The following is a 13613-nucleotide window of genomic DNA, read 5'->3' as shown; positions in this document are numbered from 1 at the left end:
CCCCAGGCTGTATGCTGTCCTGATGTTCCGTATTGTAACTCCTATCAGTCTCATTCGTGCAGTGGCTGGCTGGTTGCAAGTGATTGGAGCTGTGGCTCAATGTACCTGGCAGGCACCTGGAAGTAGAGCACAGGAGAGTGAGGAAGTAAGAACTCACACGTACCTTTCCACGTCTCCTTTTTGAGGCATTCTCTTTGACTGAGAACGATGGGAAGCATAGCCTGACAAAACTGGAGGGCATGAGGTTGGGGTGGGCCCTTCTATTTTAAAAAAGCTTATAGTAGTGGGTGTTTCTAGGCAAGGTTTTTATTGTGTAATCATCCTGTTTTTATCAAGCTCCTTTGCACAATCAGAGCCATGGAGTGGAGTACCTCCCCAGTGTGGTTTGCCTTTCCAGTAGCTGGCAGTTGCTTGTGAACCCCATCGAGTGGGTTGTGCGAGGGCTAAGAGTATAAGCCAAAAGCAGCATGGCTTATACAAGGGTTGTTCATGTTTCATTGGGTCCCCAGGATTGCACAGGGATTAGCTGCAGCTGGGCACTAAATATTAGAAATGCTTGCTTCCACAGCAGTGCACCTTAGTTTAAGTAGCCACAATGGCCGGCTTGGTCCTGCAGACCTGTCCAGTGTCTCCCAGTACTAGTCCTCCCGTGTTTTCCCATCTTGTCGGTTTTTCTTGCTAGTCACAATGTTCTGTTGAAAGAGAGACAGGTGAAATTGCTGTGCAGTGTCTTTTGGTTGGTGATGCTGGGTGCTTTCCACCAGAAAGCATATGAAGAAACGGTGCCTGAGTTTTTTTTGTTTCTTCATTGTTCCAACCCTTTTACATTTATGTCATGTTGTTTGAATTGTAAACCCGTGGGCAGGAGACTGCCTTGCAGTTAGAGATCTTCATAAGCTGCAGACTTGTTCTATAAAAAAACCCGTTGCTTTAAGTGCTAAATGAGAGCACTTTCAGCTGTTTGAAGCACTAACTCGACACCATTGTGTTCTAAACTGCACAACAGCTCTCCAATGCAAGCTATTGCCCCCTCATTGCAGATGGAGGAGTGAGGCTGAGAGAGGGCTGCCTGCTTAAGCTTATGTGGCTTTATGCATTGGAGAGGTAATATTTGAAGCAGGGACTTCCTGGTTCACAGCTCAGTCTTTTAGCTACTCTGCTACATCAGCCCTTTGCAAGTTGCTTAGTGTCATGAATGTTACAAGAGCTGGTGCTGTTAATGGCCACATTCTATTTATGTCTTTATCTGGAGCAAGTTCTACATCAGATACAGTTTTGACATCTGTGGCAACTTGTTGAAAGATTGTTGTTCATGTCAATGCAGTCTTGGATGACAAGATAAGCTGCTGCTGGGTCAGGATCATCCATATTCTGCTTGGCACACACTGTGTGACATTGTGGCTTGTTACAAGCATATGCATGAACAGGTCCAATCCCTCTGCCAACCCCAACCAGGCTACTAACCTTTGTGGAAAAACCCTTTCAACCGTGCTACAACAATCAGGCATACATATTTAACAATCAGGCATACATATTTTATTGATGGCAAACAAGCAACCTGATATCTTTATTGACTATCAGAAGCTGATATTAATTGTAGCATCAAACTTACAGTCTTCATAGTACTACTGACGTTGCAAAAAGTTTACATGATGATAAAATGTCAGTAGTTCTTTTTCTAAGAAGAATTGCTCAGTACAACCAAACAATTACATGAAATACTAAGTTTTGCTTGCTATTTTATGGCATTTTAGTTGGTTCTAATTAAGATATGGGCCAATGCAGGACTTCCTAGAGTTGGAAGGGGCCAAGTAGGTCATCAACTAAACTACCCTTCTCAACATGGGGATCCAGTTTAAAGTGCTCCAGTTTGGTTGAAAACTTCCAGTGACTGAGAGCTTACCACCTCCCTAGGCAGTTGGTTCCATTGTCCGATTGCCTTGATGGTTAGGACATCCTCACTTTCAACCAAAATCTATCTTCCTGTAACTTAAGCCAATTATTTTGCATGCTACAGGTTGAGATGATAGAGAACAGGTTGCAGCCCTCTTCAGTATGACCCTTCAGGTACTTGAAAAGTGTTCTTTTCCCCTCTATTCTGCTTTGGTTCTAGCACATTACATGCTCAGTACTTCTTACAAACAGTGGTAGTCCTGTGTCTGTTTTTAGGGAGTTATGCCCAAAATCATTGTGAGCATGATGAAAGAAGCATATTTTCACACATGCACTGTTTGGCATTTTTATTTGAATTATTTTCATGCCACTGCACAGCCAAAAGCACTCCCAGAGTCGCTTACATATAATCAATTAAACAAGACAATATTTGCCTGCAGGAGTACAATCTGGAAAGATATCACACACATGCGCACACAAAAAGAATGAGAGGGAAGAGGCATAAAATTTTCAGCATGTCTTATGGAATGGTCTTGCTTCCTTCTCTGATACCTTTTGGTAGGATACAACCATTGGTCTGTCTTGCTAAGTGTTGTCTACACATGTGTACTGTCAGTGACTCTCCATAATTTCAGGAGTCTTTTCTAACTGGGTGTGGTGAGCATCATTCTGGGACTTTCCATGTCATGTATGTGCTCTCCAGAGTGTTTGCTGAACAGCAAGTCTGAGATCAGAGCAAGCCTTTGGTTAATGGCAGGCCAAAAGAGGAACCACTGCTGGCAAATCTGCAAGAAATGACTGGGTTGGGGAAAGGAAGTTACAAGAACCTTGGCAAGTAAAGTGAAGTGTTTGGAAAAGACTATGGTCTGTTAAAAATTGCAGTGGTGTCTTGGCACAGCTGTGGTTAGATAAACTGTAGCTTATGTATTGTTGCTTGAATTCTAAAACAATTTTTTCCTGAGTATCCAAATTGCTAGGTTAACTTTAAGATGAATTTGTCAGCAACTGATATAATCAGTTGTACTATTAACCAGCTGACGGTAAGAAGCTGAATCATTAGCAGGCAAAAATGCTGAACCACATACCGATAAAGTTGGTTTGGTTGCATGCAAAGTCATTTCTATTTAGTAGTTCCCAGGCACAAGGGAAGTCATCTGGAAATTTTGTCATCCTTCCTTGGAGATCTTTGTGTCCTGGACATGTCTGCAGTGTGGTCAGATTTAAAGTACTCACTGTCTGAAAATGCAGAGATAAGGTAGCTATACCCAATACTGTTTTTCTAGTGGAAGTTGGTTCTGTTGGTACACCGTGTCTTTCTAGTGTTCTTGACACTTCTTTCAGCATTTTCAGTCTCTGTGCTTATAGTCATACGTGTTGGAATGTGTGTATTGGCTGTGCTCTGGCATAAAAATAAATCATGGCTTATTGTAACAAGAAGAGGCCCTATTCTCCCTCAGTTCAAGCCCCCGCCCCCTGCTTTGTCAGAAGGATGTGTGTTTTGATAAACTACTGCTTAGCTTTGCACACAGCACCAAACTGACTCTTCTTAACAGGGATGATTAAAAACAAACCAGCTTCCTGAATGGTTTGAACTGGGGTTATATCAAGCAAATCCTAGTTAAGATTAACCAGAGTTAGTTGGGTTGGATGATGCTAGAAGCTGGGTTTCTAATAAAAAAAAGCTTCCAGTCTCACAGCCACGCTGGAGAAGGAGGCAGTCCTGAATTTTAAAGCCTCAGCAATAGCAGCAGGCTTGTAAATAATCATGCCTGTGCAGCAAGTAGGTGCTTCCCTTCATTTTGTTTCCTTCTCATTGTTTTAAGATCAGAAGCCCGTGGGTAGGATATTTCATAGTGCTCATGTCCTAAGATCCTAAGCACCAGATAAATATGTATCTATGTATTAAACATTTGCAGTGCAAAATGCCTGCATTGCTTCTGTCACTGTTCTATAAAAGGTTGAGTACTTGTCTGTCGCTGCACTAATCATCTTTTGTAGCTCACTTGCCAGGATGCTGTGGAAAAACGAGGATCATGGTCCCTGGAATTGCCATGTAAAGGGCGCATCCAGCAGGACTTGGCTGGAATTCAGGGGGACTACTGAACAGAAATGCAGAGTTGCTTATTCTGATTCATTAAGGCGGCTCCTTATCTAGCGCAGTTCCACATGTGCTTTTCTGAATTCAAATGAACCTGTGCTTGAACAAGTGTTACATTGGACAGGGAAAGCTTTACCTGCCCTCAGTGGCTTATCTCTGAAACTTCTGGGAGTGCCTTGCATTTGGAAGGAGCCAAGCGAAAACTACGACTCCTGCAGAGGCACAGCTGGCACCCACTTCCTGCAGAAGGGCCGTTCTGCTGCACCAGGCATGACCAGATGCCATAGTGCAGCGCAGGGCCACAAGGCTGGTGGCCGGTTTGCAGGGGATGCCATATGAGGCGAGACTGAGGGAACTGGGTCTCTTCAGCCTGGAGAAGAGGAGACTCAGAGGGGATCTGTTGGCAACATACAGGTGTGTGAGGGGGTATCCCACGGAGGTGGGCAGAGACCTGTTCTCCCCTGCAGAGGAAGGCAGGACACGCTCCAACAGAGCCAAGCTCAGGGAACCAAGGTTTAATTTGGATGCCTGGAAGCACTTCCTGACAGTTAGGACCACTAGGGTATGGAATGGGCTTCCTCGGGAGGTGGTTGAGGCCCCATCGGTGCCTCAGCCAGCGTGTTCAATGATAGACTAGACATGCACATGGTGGACATGTCATGAGCAGAGCCCACTGGAGCCGGGGGTCCGACTAGATGGCCTGGGAGGCCCCTTCTGACTCGCTCTGTTTCTGTGTTTCCATAGTCACACCCAGTGCAGAGACTCAGCAGAGCTGCCCAACCCTAGTGGAGACTGAGGTACAGCCAGGACTGCAGATCATAAATAGCAGCAACAGGAATCCCCCTCGGGGTAACCCTTTCTGGCTCACTTAATCCTTGAGGCACTCTAGTTCTGGAGTAGGGAACCACAGCCCCTGACTTGAAATGCAGCACCTCATGTTCCTAGTCTCGTCTGCCAGTATTCCCTAAATGGCCTTCTCCCTGTCCCTCCAAGCATTTGGGGGTCTCCTGGCTTTTGGAAAGTGTCTTCCCCATTCCAGAAGGCCAAAACAGCTTTCCTGAGGGTCAGTTCCTGGCAGGAAGAGCATCAGGCTCATACTCTGCACTCTGACACTAGTTCCCCTGTAGCAGCACATCTTCTGTCAGCTATGCCCTGGTGCTAGTGGTATAGCAGCTTGGGGGTGTCCCATTCCAGGATCTTTTGAGACCGAATAAAATTTGAGAGTCTGCAGGGAAATGGTTGAGCTTCCTGACGGCCCTGACTTACACAGGGGTTGCAGGGATATTTCTTCCACTAGTGTAGAAACTGGTGCTCCTTTGATGCTGCCTGTGGCGTTTTCTTGCTTCCAAGCCTGCATGCTCGCAGTGGGACAGTTTCAAGCAGGGTAATGCCTTCAGCTGTGACATGGTACCCTTGTGCATCAAGCCGGTCTCAGTTGTTGCCCAGGCTAGATGTGGGAAAGAGGCACATCTTAGAGGAAGTTCTGCCGTGAGGCAGAGGATAATTGTGCCATTATTGCAAATAATGTCATTGCAAGAGAGACCTGGGGAAAGAGAGGAAGAAATTTTAAATGATTTCTGGAGATGATGCACATCTCAGAATGCTGTGCATTCATCTTTTCTTTCATTTCTTTCAACATTTTGTCATGTTGCCTGAGAAGTCGACTATTGGAGGTGGAGTTTTACCTGTGGAAGACAATTCACATCATATTGGCCTCCCAGAGAAGCCTCTAGAAGCAGCTCATCTGCAATTTCTTGCCACAAATGATGTTTGATGATGAGGCTGCTCTTCCCAGAGCAGCATTTTGCTCCTACAGCTCATGGAGCAATTCTGCAGTTGTGTCGTAAAAGATACGGCAAGGAATGTACCATCTGGAGTTCTGATATTACAGATTGAAAGCCAGAGTTCTTTTGGACTGTAAGCCCCTGCATTCATGGGCAATGGTCAGACACTCTGGGAATTATAGTCCGAGAAATCTGTACGCTGCCATCTTCCCTAGGAGTATCTGCGCTGTTTTCCCCAAATCTGTTCTGGAAGGTGTGTCTGATTTTGTACCATGTGTTTTCCCTCCTGACTGCCCTAGAATTTAGCCTGTACTCCACAGTAATGTCAAGGCAGGCTGTGGGATTATAGCGCCAAATCAAGCACAGCTAGAGCTCAGCAGATATGAGTCCTTGCCTCCTTTCTCCTCATACAGGGCTTGCTCAGGACCCATCTCGAATCTTGTATCCTAACAGCATGGGGCAAAGAGATGCAGGGGCTGTTAGTGGAAGGTCTGCAGCCCAAAAAGAGCCACTCGCCTGTCTCACTGCCCCATCAGAGCAATTTTGGACGCATTGATTAATCAATTAGAGGTTCATCAAGTATGCTCTAGAGTTTCCCACTTTTCTCCTAGCTACCTGCTCTCCCTACCTCCCATCTTTCCACCCTATCACAGCCTCTGCTTCATTTCCCTGACCTCCTTGCTGGCTCCTTTTCCTGCTTTCCCAAGCCTCTTCATGCCTCTTTTCTAGGCCTCTAAGCTGCCACCTGCTCTGTCATCCAGGCAGCTGAGCTAGTGGAAGCTAGGAAACCTTGCTGATTGCCGTCCACTTGAGGCCAGCTCAGCTAATCAAAACCTAATGCTTCCTTCCTGACTGCCGCAAAGCTTATGGGTAGAATTAATGTGGTTTGTTGGAATTACCTCTGGCTCTGATGCCAGAGTGTCACGACTGCTCCAGACACAGGGTGTGCATTGCCCTCACCATGCCAATCGTGACGTTTTTCTGTTCCTTCTGTATTTTAAATGCACTGTTTCCTCAGCTGCTGCAGGAGCGATTGTTGCTCAGCAGGCATAATTTGCATTTTAAAATGAATTAAAATGTGCTCCTCTTTGGGCCAACTCTCAGTTGAAATGCAAAGACATGATATTCTCCAGAGATGCTGAATTGGGCTTCTGAAATTTAAAGCTGGTGAAAATCACACCTCACTTTCTGCAGCTTCCCATGATGGAGTGAAGTGTGATTTGTGTGGGGTGATGGAGGGGAAGTGAGACTGAAATGCCCAGGTAGAAAGGCAGGATGTTTTCCTTTTTTCACAGAGGCTTAGGCAGAGCTCATTCTCCTGGTTCTCCCTACCCCTTGCTAATGCAGTTCCGTGTCTAATCTATGGGCCACAAGGGCTGGATGCTATCCTCCGGAGTACAAAATCCATGAACTGTATGCAGAGAGGAAAACTGGATTTTAGACTTCATGGGGATGTGATAATTCATGCAGACTGAGGTATAATCCATCTTCTGCTTATCATATGCATCAGGATTTTCCTCATTTAGCCTGCTCCCTGACACTTGTCACCTCTTGAGGTAGCATTCCTGTCATTAAACCGTACCTTACCATGTGTCAGTTGCATTCCCTCTCAATATGTATGTCTTTAAATGGATGACGGGAACCATCTTGAGGAATTAAGCAAGGGTTTTCAAAAACGTTCATCACTTCCATAAAATTAATAGCTGTTGTGGTAATCAGAAATGCATTGCTTTCACCAAACACCCCTTAATTGTGTTTTTGTAAAGCTGCAAATATGTAATACTCAAAAGTTAGCATTATATTAAAGTCAGGTGAAAATGGGAAAACTAGATTTCACTTAAACACTTAGGCTGGCATGCATGTACCCTACTGGCATATTAAACCTTTGAATTAATAAAAGTCATTGTTGTCATGATCTGCTTCAAACATAGGATCGACGTTACCTGACTGCTAACATCCCTTGTGGCTAATAATTTTACTGGAGTCATAAAGGCTGCTGCATTTATTAGGTTCAGTCAGGTGGTAATCACCACCCCATTATTAGACCTGTGCTCCAGGAATTTGTGTCAGATGGGGAAATGGTTCTGTCCGTGCTTTGCCAGACATGTGGTCCATAGGGCCACTACAGTGTTGTTCAAATGTCTTGGATTGGGCTCTTCCATATTTTGTATATGTATAAATGCACTTAAACTACTTTGTTTCCTTTCTGCAGCACAAACAATTCTTGACTGTCCATTGCTCCCTCCTGTATGTTCACAGGAGTACTGCTTGCATTCTTCTATTGGAGGGGAATAGAACAAGATCTCCAAGGTGCTCTTTCCAAGGGTGTGTGGTACGGGCAAAACACACCCTTTCTTCCCAAATCAAGCTGAGGTGATGACCCAGTGAGGGGCTAGCTAGCATCTCAAGTGCCACTTGATTACCTAAGCCGCATCTGGAACTGGCACTCGAGCTGCTGCCGGTTCTGTTTTATTGTTTGCCTCACTCAGAAGTGCCACCCCCTGCCACTGCTTCACCAGCAAGGGAGTCACCATGACACGCCTCATAAGATTTCAGCCTTCCTTGGGGATTTGCACGTATACCCCATTTCCACTTGCTCTGTGCCTTCTCCCACGAGAAGAATTACAATACCCTTTCAGGTTGCTACTGAAAAGGCCTTTTAAACTGTCCATAGGGGCTGGACAATGTAGCAGGGACCTTAGAATCATGTGAGAAATGTCTTCTGAGATCATTGTGATCATTGTTTGCGTCTGCTCCATCAAAAAGGCTTTTCGCTGTCTTAAAAGTGGACTCTGTTCCCTAATTATATTAGAAAAGCTTACAGATACCCTGCTTTAAGGGGAATTCCTGCAAGAGTCAAACCTTTGTACCAAAGTTATTGGAAATCTGCTCCCAGAAGAGCAAAACTTTTGCCAGTTCTATAAGTAAGCAAACCCCTAAGTGCTCTCTTGTCTGCAAAATCTGCATTACTCTAAACCGTGGGGAGAGGTAGAAGTGGAATGCGCAGTCCCCCCCACACCTGGAGGTTTTGCTCTGCGCAGCACTTTGTTCCTCAAATTCTGCAATTGCCCAAAGGTCATTTAAATTCTTAAATGTTCTCCCTTGCTGCCTTGTCCCTGCTACCCCTCCCTTCCCTTTTGAGGCAGGGGTTGCCTGTGTCGTATTTTCCTCTGCAAAGGTAACATCAGATTCTTGAGGGGTTTCTCTCAGCTTTTGATTTGAGCTGTGCTTCATCAGGCCTTCCCACATGTGGCAAGTGCACCTTGAACCTCGAGCCCAGGGTCCAAATCAGGCCAGCTCATTTTTCAGTCTGGCCCTCTGGAGTGCTGCATGCCCATTTCACCTACCTGCCAATCATTATATTGCATTTATATTCTGGCTTTCTTCATCTTGCAAGTAACCTGAGGCTGCTTACAAGGTTCTCTCCATTTTTTCCTCAACACCCCTCTACAGGTAGGTCAGATTAAGAGTCAGTAACTGGCCCCAAGTCACCCTGAGGGCTTCGTGACCAAGTAGGGACTAAAATCCAGCTCTCCTGAGCCCCAGCCCAGCACTCTTAACCACAGCACCACACAGGCCGTGGGTGGCTTCCCAAGGCCTGTCATTGTGGGCAGAGCACTTAGTTGCTGCTGTTAAAGAGTACCAAGCTAAAGTAGGCTGTTATTTGAGCCCCATCCCTTTGAACTTTGGTCTTGCCCCCTTTGCCTTCTACCCTCCTAAGACTGCAACTGCCCCCAAGTGCTTCTCCAGAGTTACTTTGGACACTTACTCGTTATTAGATTTAATCACACACATCTTAAGACATCACATTACTATATTACCCTTATACGCCTTCACGCTCCTTAAGATCTGCGGGAGAGACCCTGCTCCGAGAACCCTCCATGAAGGAGGTAAAAAGTACATCTACTCAGAACAGGGCCTTCTCTGCCGTGGCACCCAGATTGTGGAATGGGCTCCCCAGAGAGGTTTGCCTGGCACCGAACTTACACTCTTTTTGGCTCCAGGTCAAAACCTTTTTATTTAAGCATTATTTTAAAAAATAGTATTTTAATGGTTTTAACAGTTGCTTTTTGATTTGATTTATTTTTATTGGTTATACATTGTTTTATTGTGATATTGATGGTTTTGCTTGCTTGTAAGTTGCGAAGTCGTATCCGACCCTTCGTGATCCCATGGGCAACACTCCTCCAGGCCTTCCTGTCCTCCACCATCCCCCAGAGTCCACCCAAGCCCACACCCACTGCTTCAGTGACTCCATCCAGTCACCTCAACCTCTTTCACACCTTCTCTTTTGCCCTTCAATCCTTCCCAGCATCAGGGTCTTCTCCAGGGAGTCCTTCCTTCTCTTTAGGTGGCCAAAGCATTTGAGTTTCTTCTTCAGGATCTGGCCTTCTAAAGAGCAGTCAGGGTTGATCTCCTCCAAGGGACTCGCAGGAGTCTCCTCCTGCACCACAATTCAAAGACCTCAAACCTTCGGTGCTCAGCCTTCCTTATGGGCCAACTTTCACAGCCATGCATTGCAACTGGGAAAACCATAGCCTTGACTATACGCACTTGTGTTGGTAGGGTGATGTCTCTGCTTTTTAGTATGCTGTCTAGATTGGCCATAGCTTTTGCTTTATTGAATTTTATTGAATTTATTGATTCTTTTATTGAATTCTATTTTTAATGTTATAAGCCATCCTGAGATGTTATACATAAAGGATGGCATGTAAAAGTTTTAAATAAATAAATGGTGCCCTGAGTTGTGGCTTGTTGGCAAGTATAGTGAACAGGCTTGTTGGCGAAGGCAGGTGCCACCTGGGCCAGGAGAACCAGATATGCCTCTCAAGGATCCCATGACATCTGTTCTCTTGTGCTGCAACACAGCTATCAAATATTTAGTGCAAGGTACTATGTGGCAGGAGATCTGTTGCATAATGTACGCAGAGGATCTTTCCCATGTTTCAGGTGGCATTGTAAAATGGTTGTGGTTTTCAGGTTGTCTTGTCATGGGGTCTTCTGCGTTTCAGACTTGTAAAGAAGGCCAAATGATGCTGTTCTCTTTGCTTTGTCCTGGAGCGCTGGGAAATAGCAACTACGCTGTATGTGCCTGAATTTTGTAATGGCAGGGCATGCCTTGGAAGAGGCAATTTGACCAGGCAGTAATTAAGGGTGTAATTTCATCCATACTCTTCTTACATTCTGCAATTTCTAGCTTTCCCTAACTGGCTGGGAATTGTAGGGAATTCTGAGAGTTTTTAGACTTTTCATGTCTATATTGCACCTCTTGACTCTCTTCTAGACAGGGCAGCACCACCCCAGTCCAGCCACTCCCTGGAATTCACTGGTTGCACATATTTTTTTTCTGCTGTTCTTCTCAAGAGCTTAAGCAATCATACATAGGGTGATCCAATTGCATTTTCATCATCAGTCCTGCAAGGTAGATTAAGCTGAAGCACAGCAGTTGTCCAACGGCTGCTCAGAGAGTTGTGGAGCTCAGCAAGGACTGAAAAGTTCAGTCTGCCTCACATATTCTCTATATTTTTCACACTTTTGTGTGTGTCCCAGCAGAGAGCAAGAGTAGATTTGATCTGAGTGTCCTGCATGAAATGTTTTGCTTGCTTCGTCTTGTGGGGCTCCTTCCCAATGACCTTGGAAGACAGACCATCTTGCTATGTGTTCAACCAGATAATCCAGTCACACCCAGTGCAAACAAGTTCCTGACTCACCTGGCCGTGGAAATCCCCCACTGTGTCCTTGTGTGAATTTTTGCTTTAGGGATGCCTGTTTGTCATCGCAGAAATCCCAGAGTTACCACTTGCATAACGAGGCAGTGCACAGCCTCTCATGGGAGTGGGCATCCCGCTGCCCTTCACCCTCAGAACTACACAGACAGTGCTCAGGGAAGCCAAGTTGGGCAGAAGAAGCAGAGTCCCTCGCAGCTGCTGGGCAGTACCTGTCTTGATGACCCTCCCCTTGGCCTTCTCTTCCTCCAGGCGAAGTATATCTCTCAGTGCATCGATGAGATCAAGCAAGAGTTGAAGCAGGATAACATTGCTGTGAAAGCAAATGCTGTCTGCAAACTCACTTACGTAAGTGCCTTCCTCAGGTTGTACTGCCTTACATTGCTGCCTGCTGAGAAGTATTTAGCCTCTTCTTCCACGGCCGTTCCCAAGACGGGCTGCTGAGCAGTCTGAAGCAGTTCATGCCTGCATCCAATAGCACAAGCCACACTGGAGTGCCAATTTGCTTCCTTGGAACTCAAGGCTACTCATAGGGGATTTCCAGGTGGCCTTTCGTCCAGGCACTCCTTAGCTCTTCTTGGTGCCTTCAGACCGCTGTGGCAACTGTAGCTTGTCATACAGGGATTCACAGATGCAGTCCATATTCCCACTTTTCCAGGAGCCCTTCTTTTGTAGTTGGTTGCCTTAAAACAGCACTCCTCAACCTGGCTTACTCTAGATCAGGGGTGGGCGATTAATTTTCCTATGCAGCCACATGAGAAACTTTGACTGTTGTTAAGGGCCGGACCAATACACTTACAGCTCTGCTCAATATATAGCTCTATAAAAACAGGAAATGAAACTTTACAATGATACAATGAAAATATGGAGCACAGAACAACACTATTTAATGAATATTCACAAAAACATTAACATTACATGAAAAGCAATAAATTCAGTTCAATTTAGCAGATCCTTCAAAATAAAAGCAGTGCAGTTGTATTGCTTGCATCTATATTACGACGATATATATTTGCATTGACTTTTAATTTGCCAGTGACCTCATGCGGGCCAGTCAGGGTTAGCCATCGGGCCAGATGTGGCCCGCGGGCCGTACAATGCCCAGGTCTGCTCTAGATGTTTTAGATGTCTAGCAGTTCCCAACAGCACGGCAAAAGTTCAAACATAATTTCAGCTGTGGTCCAAATCACTAGGAGAGCACTAGGTTGGAGAATGCTGCCTTAAGGAGTGGGATGTTTGAGGTAGCTCCCATGTCCAGTCGGGGTATGACTGGTCTTGATTCTGAAAGCATCAAAGATGTGCATTCTGTCCAGATTCCCTTAGAGTCACTGCTTTCGTGTCATGCATGCCACATGGAGGTGTCTTTCTGCTCATAATAGATGGATGTATCTTACAAGCTTTTTAAATATTTTACTGTGCTGAGAATTATGCCTTGGCTTTTATTTCTCCCCCTACCTCCCCTCCGCCCCCAAAACCAGTTGCAGATGCTGGGTTATGACATCAGCTGGGCAGCCTTCAACATCATTGAAGTCATGAGTGCATCGAAGTTCACATTCAAGGTAAGTGGCCTATATGAAATGCAAGCTCCGGAAATCCACCCAGCATTCCTCTTGCGCCTGCGAGTTTCTTCAATGGCTCAGTTGGAGTTCTGAAACTCACCCCCTCAGGATTATTCTTCCCACATGTCCTCATTCTCAAAAGTCAGAACTGGCTGTGTTCAGACACCTGTATATGTTAGGCCGGTTTGCATAATCTCTCTTTCCCCTCCTTTCTGCTTATTTCTGGTTTTCTTTGTCATTTAGAGTAGTCAAGAGCTTTCAGGAGCTCTGGATCCCAGGACCTCTGGAAGCCAGATCACTCTTGCTTCTGAGATTTCTGAAGTGCAGTTTCACAGCAATTAGGCCTAGAAAGATACAGGTCAACTTTTCTCAAGAATCTGAACGTTGCCTGTAGTACCTTATGCTGCATGATTCTCATCCACCTGTGCTTGCACTAGGATTGCAGCTCACCTGCAGCCCCAGCTCTTGTCCTGCCAGGACAGTTCTCTGGTGCAAGCCAAACGGTTAGGCAACACTTCAGACTTTTCAGAATGTTGCTGGAGACCCCGTTCCT

General features: G+C 45.6%; 2 protein-coding genes across 4 annotated transcripts in view; one reads left to right on the top strand and one right to left on the bottom strand.

The window, feature by feature from the left end:
* The window catches only part of DOT1L (DOT1 like histone lysine methyltransferase), a 124231-nt gene extending 123385 nt beyond the window's left edge, over positions 1 to 846 (bottom strand). Inside the window, exon 1 of the mRNA XM_044453385.1 lies at positions 164 to 846. Coding sequence (XP_044309320.1) covers positions 164 to 241 — 78 coding nt within the window. The 5' untranslated portion in view covers positions 242 to 846. The remainder of the gene's footprint in view (positions 1 to 163) is intronic.
* AP3D1 (adaptor related protein complex 3 subunit delta 1) overlaps positions 1 to 13613 on the top strand; it is a 59336-nt gene that overhangs the window by 752 nt on the left and 44971 nt on the right. For all 3 annotated transcript variants that reach the window (XM_044453395.1, XM_044453396.1, XM_044453394.1), the window contains exons 2-3: positions 11754 to 11849; positions 12980 to 13060. In XM_044453395.1, coding sequence (XP_044309330.1) covers positions 11754 to 11849; positions 12980 to 13060 — 177 coding nt within the window. The remainder of the gene's footprint in view (positions 1 to 11753; positions 11850 to 12979; positions 13061 to 13613) is intronic.

Source organism: Varanus komodoensis, unplaced genomic scaffold (genome assembly GCF_004798865.1).
Source record: "Varanus komodoensis strain SLA01 unplaced genomic scaffold, ASM479886v1 scaffold79, whole genome shotgun sequence".
NCBI classification, from domain to species: Eukaryota; Metazoa; Chordata; class Lepidosauria; order Squamata; family Varanidae; genus Varanus; species Varanus komodoensis.
Note: the sequence above shows the minus strand (reverse complement) of the source record. Positions and strands in the feature narration are given on the sequence as shown.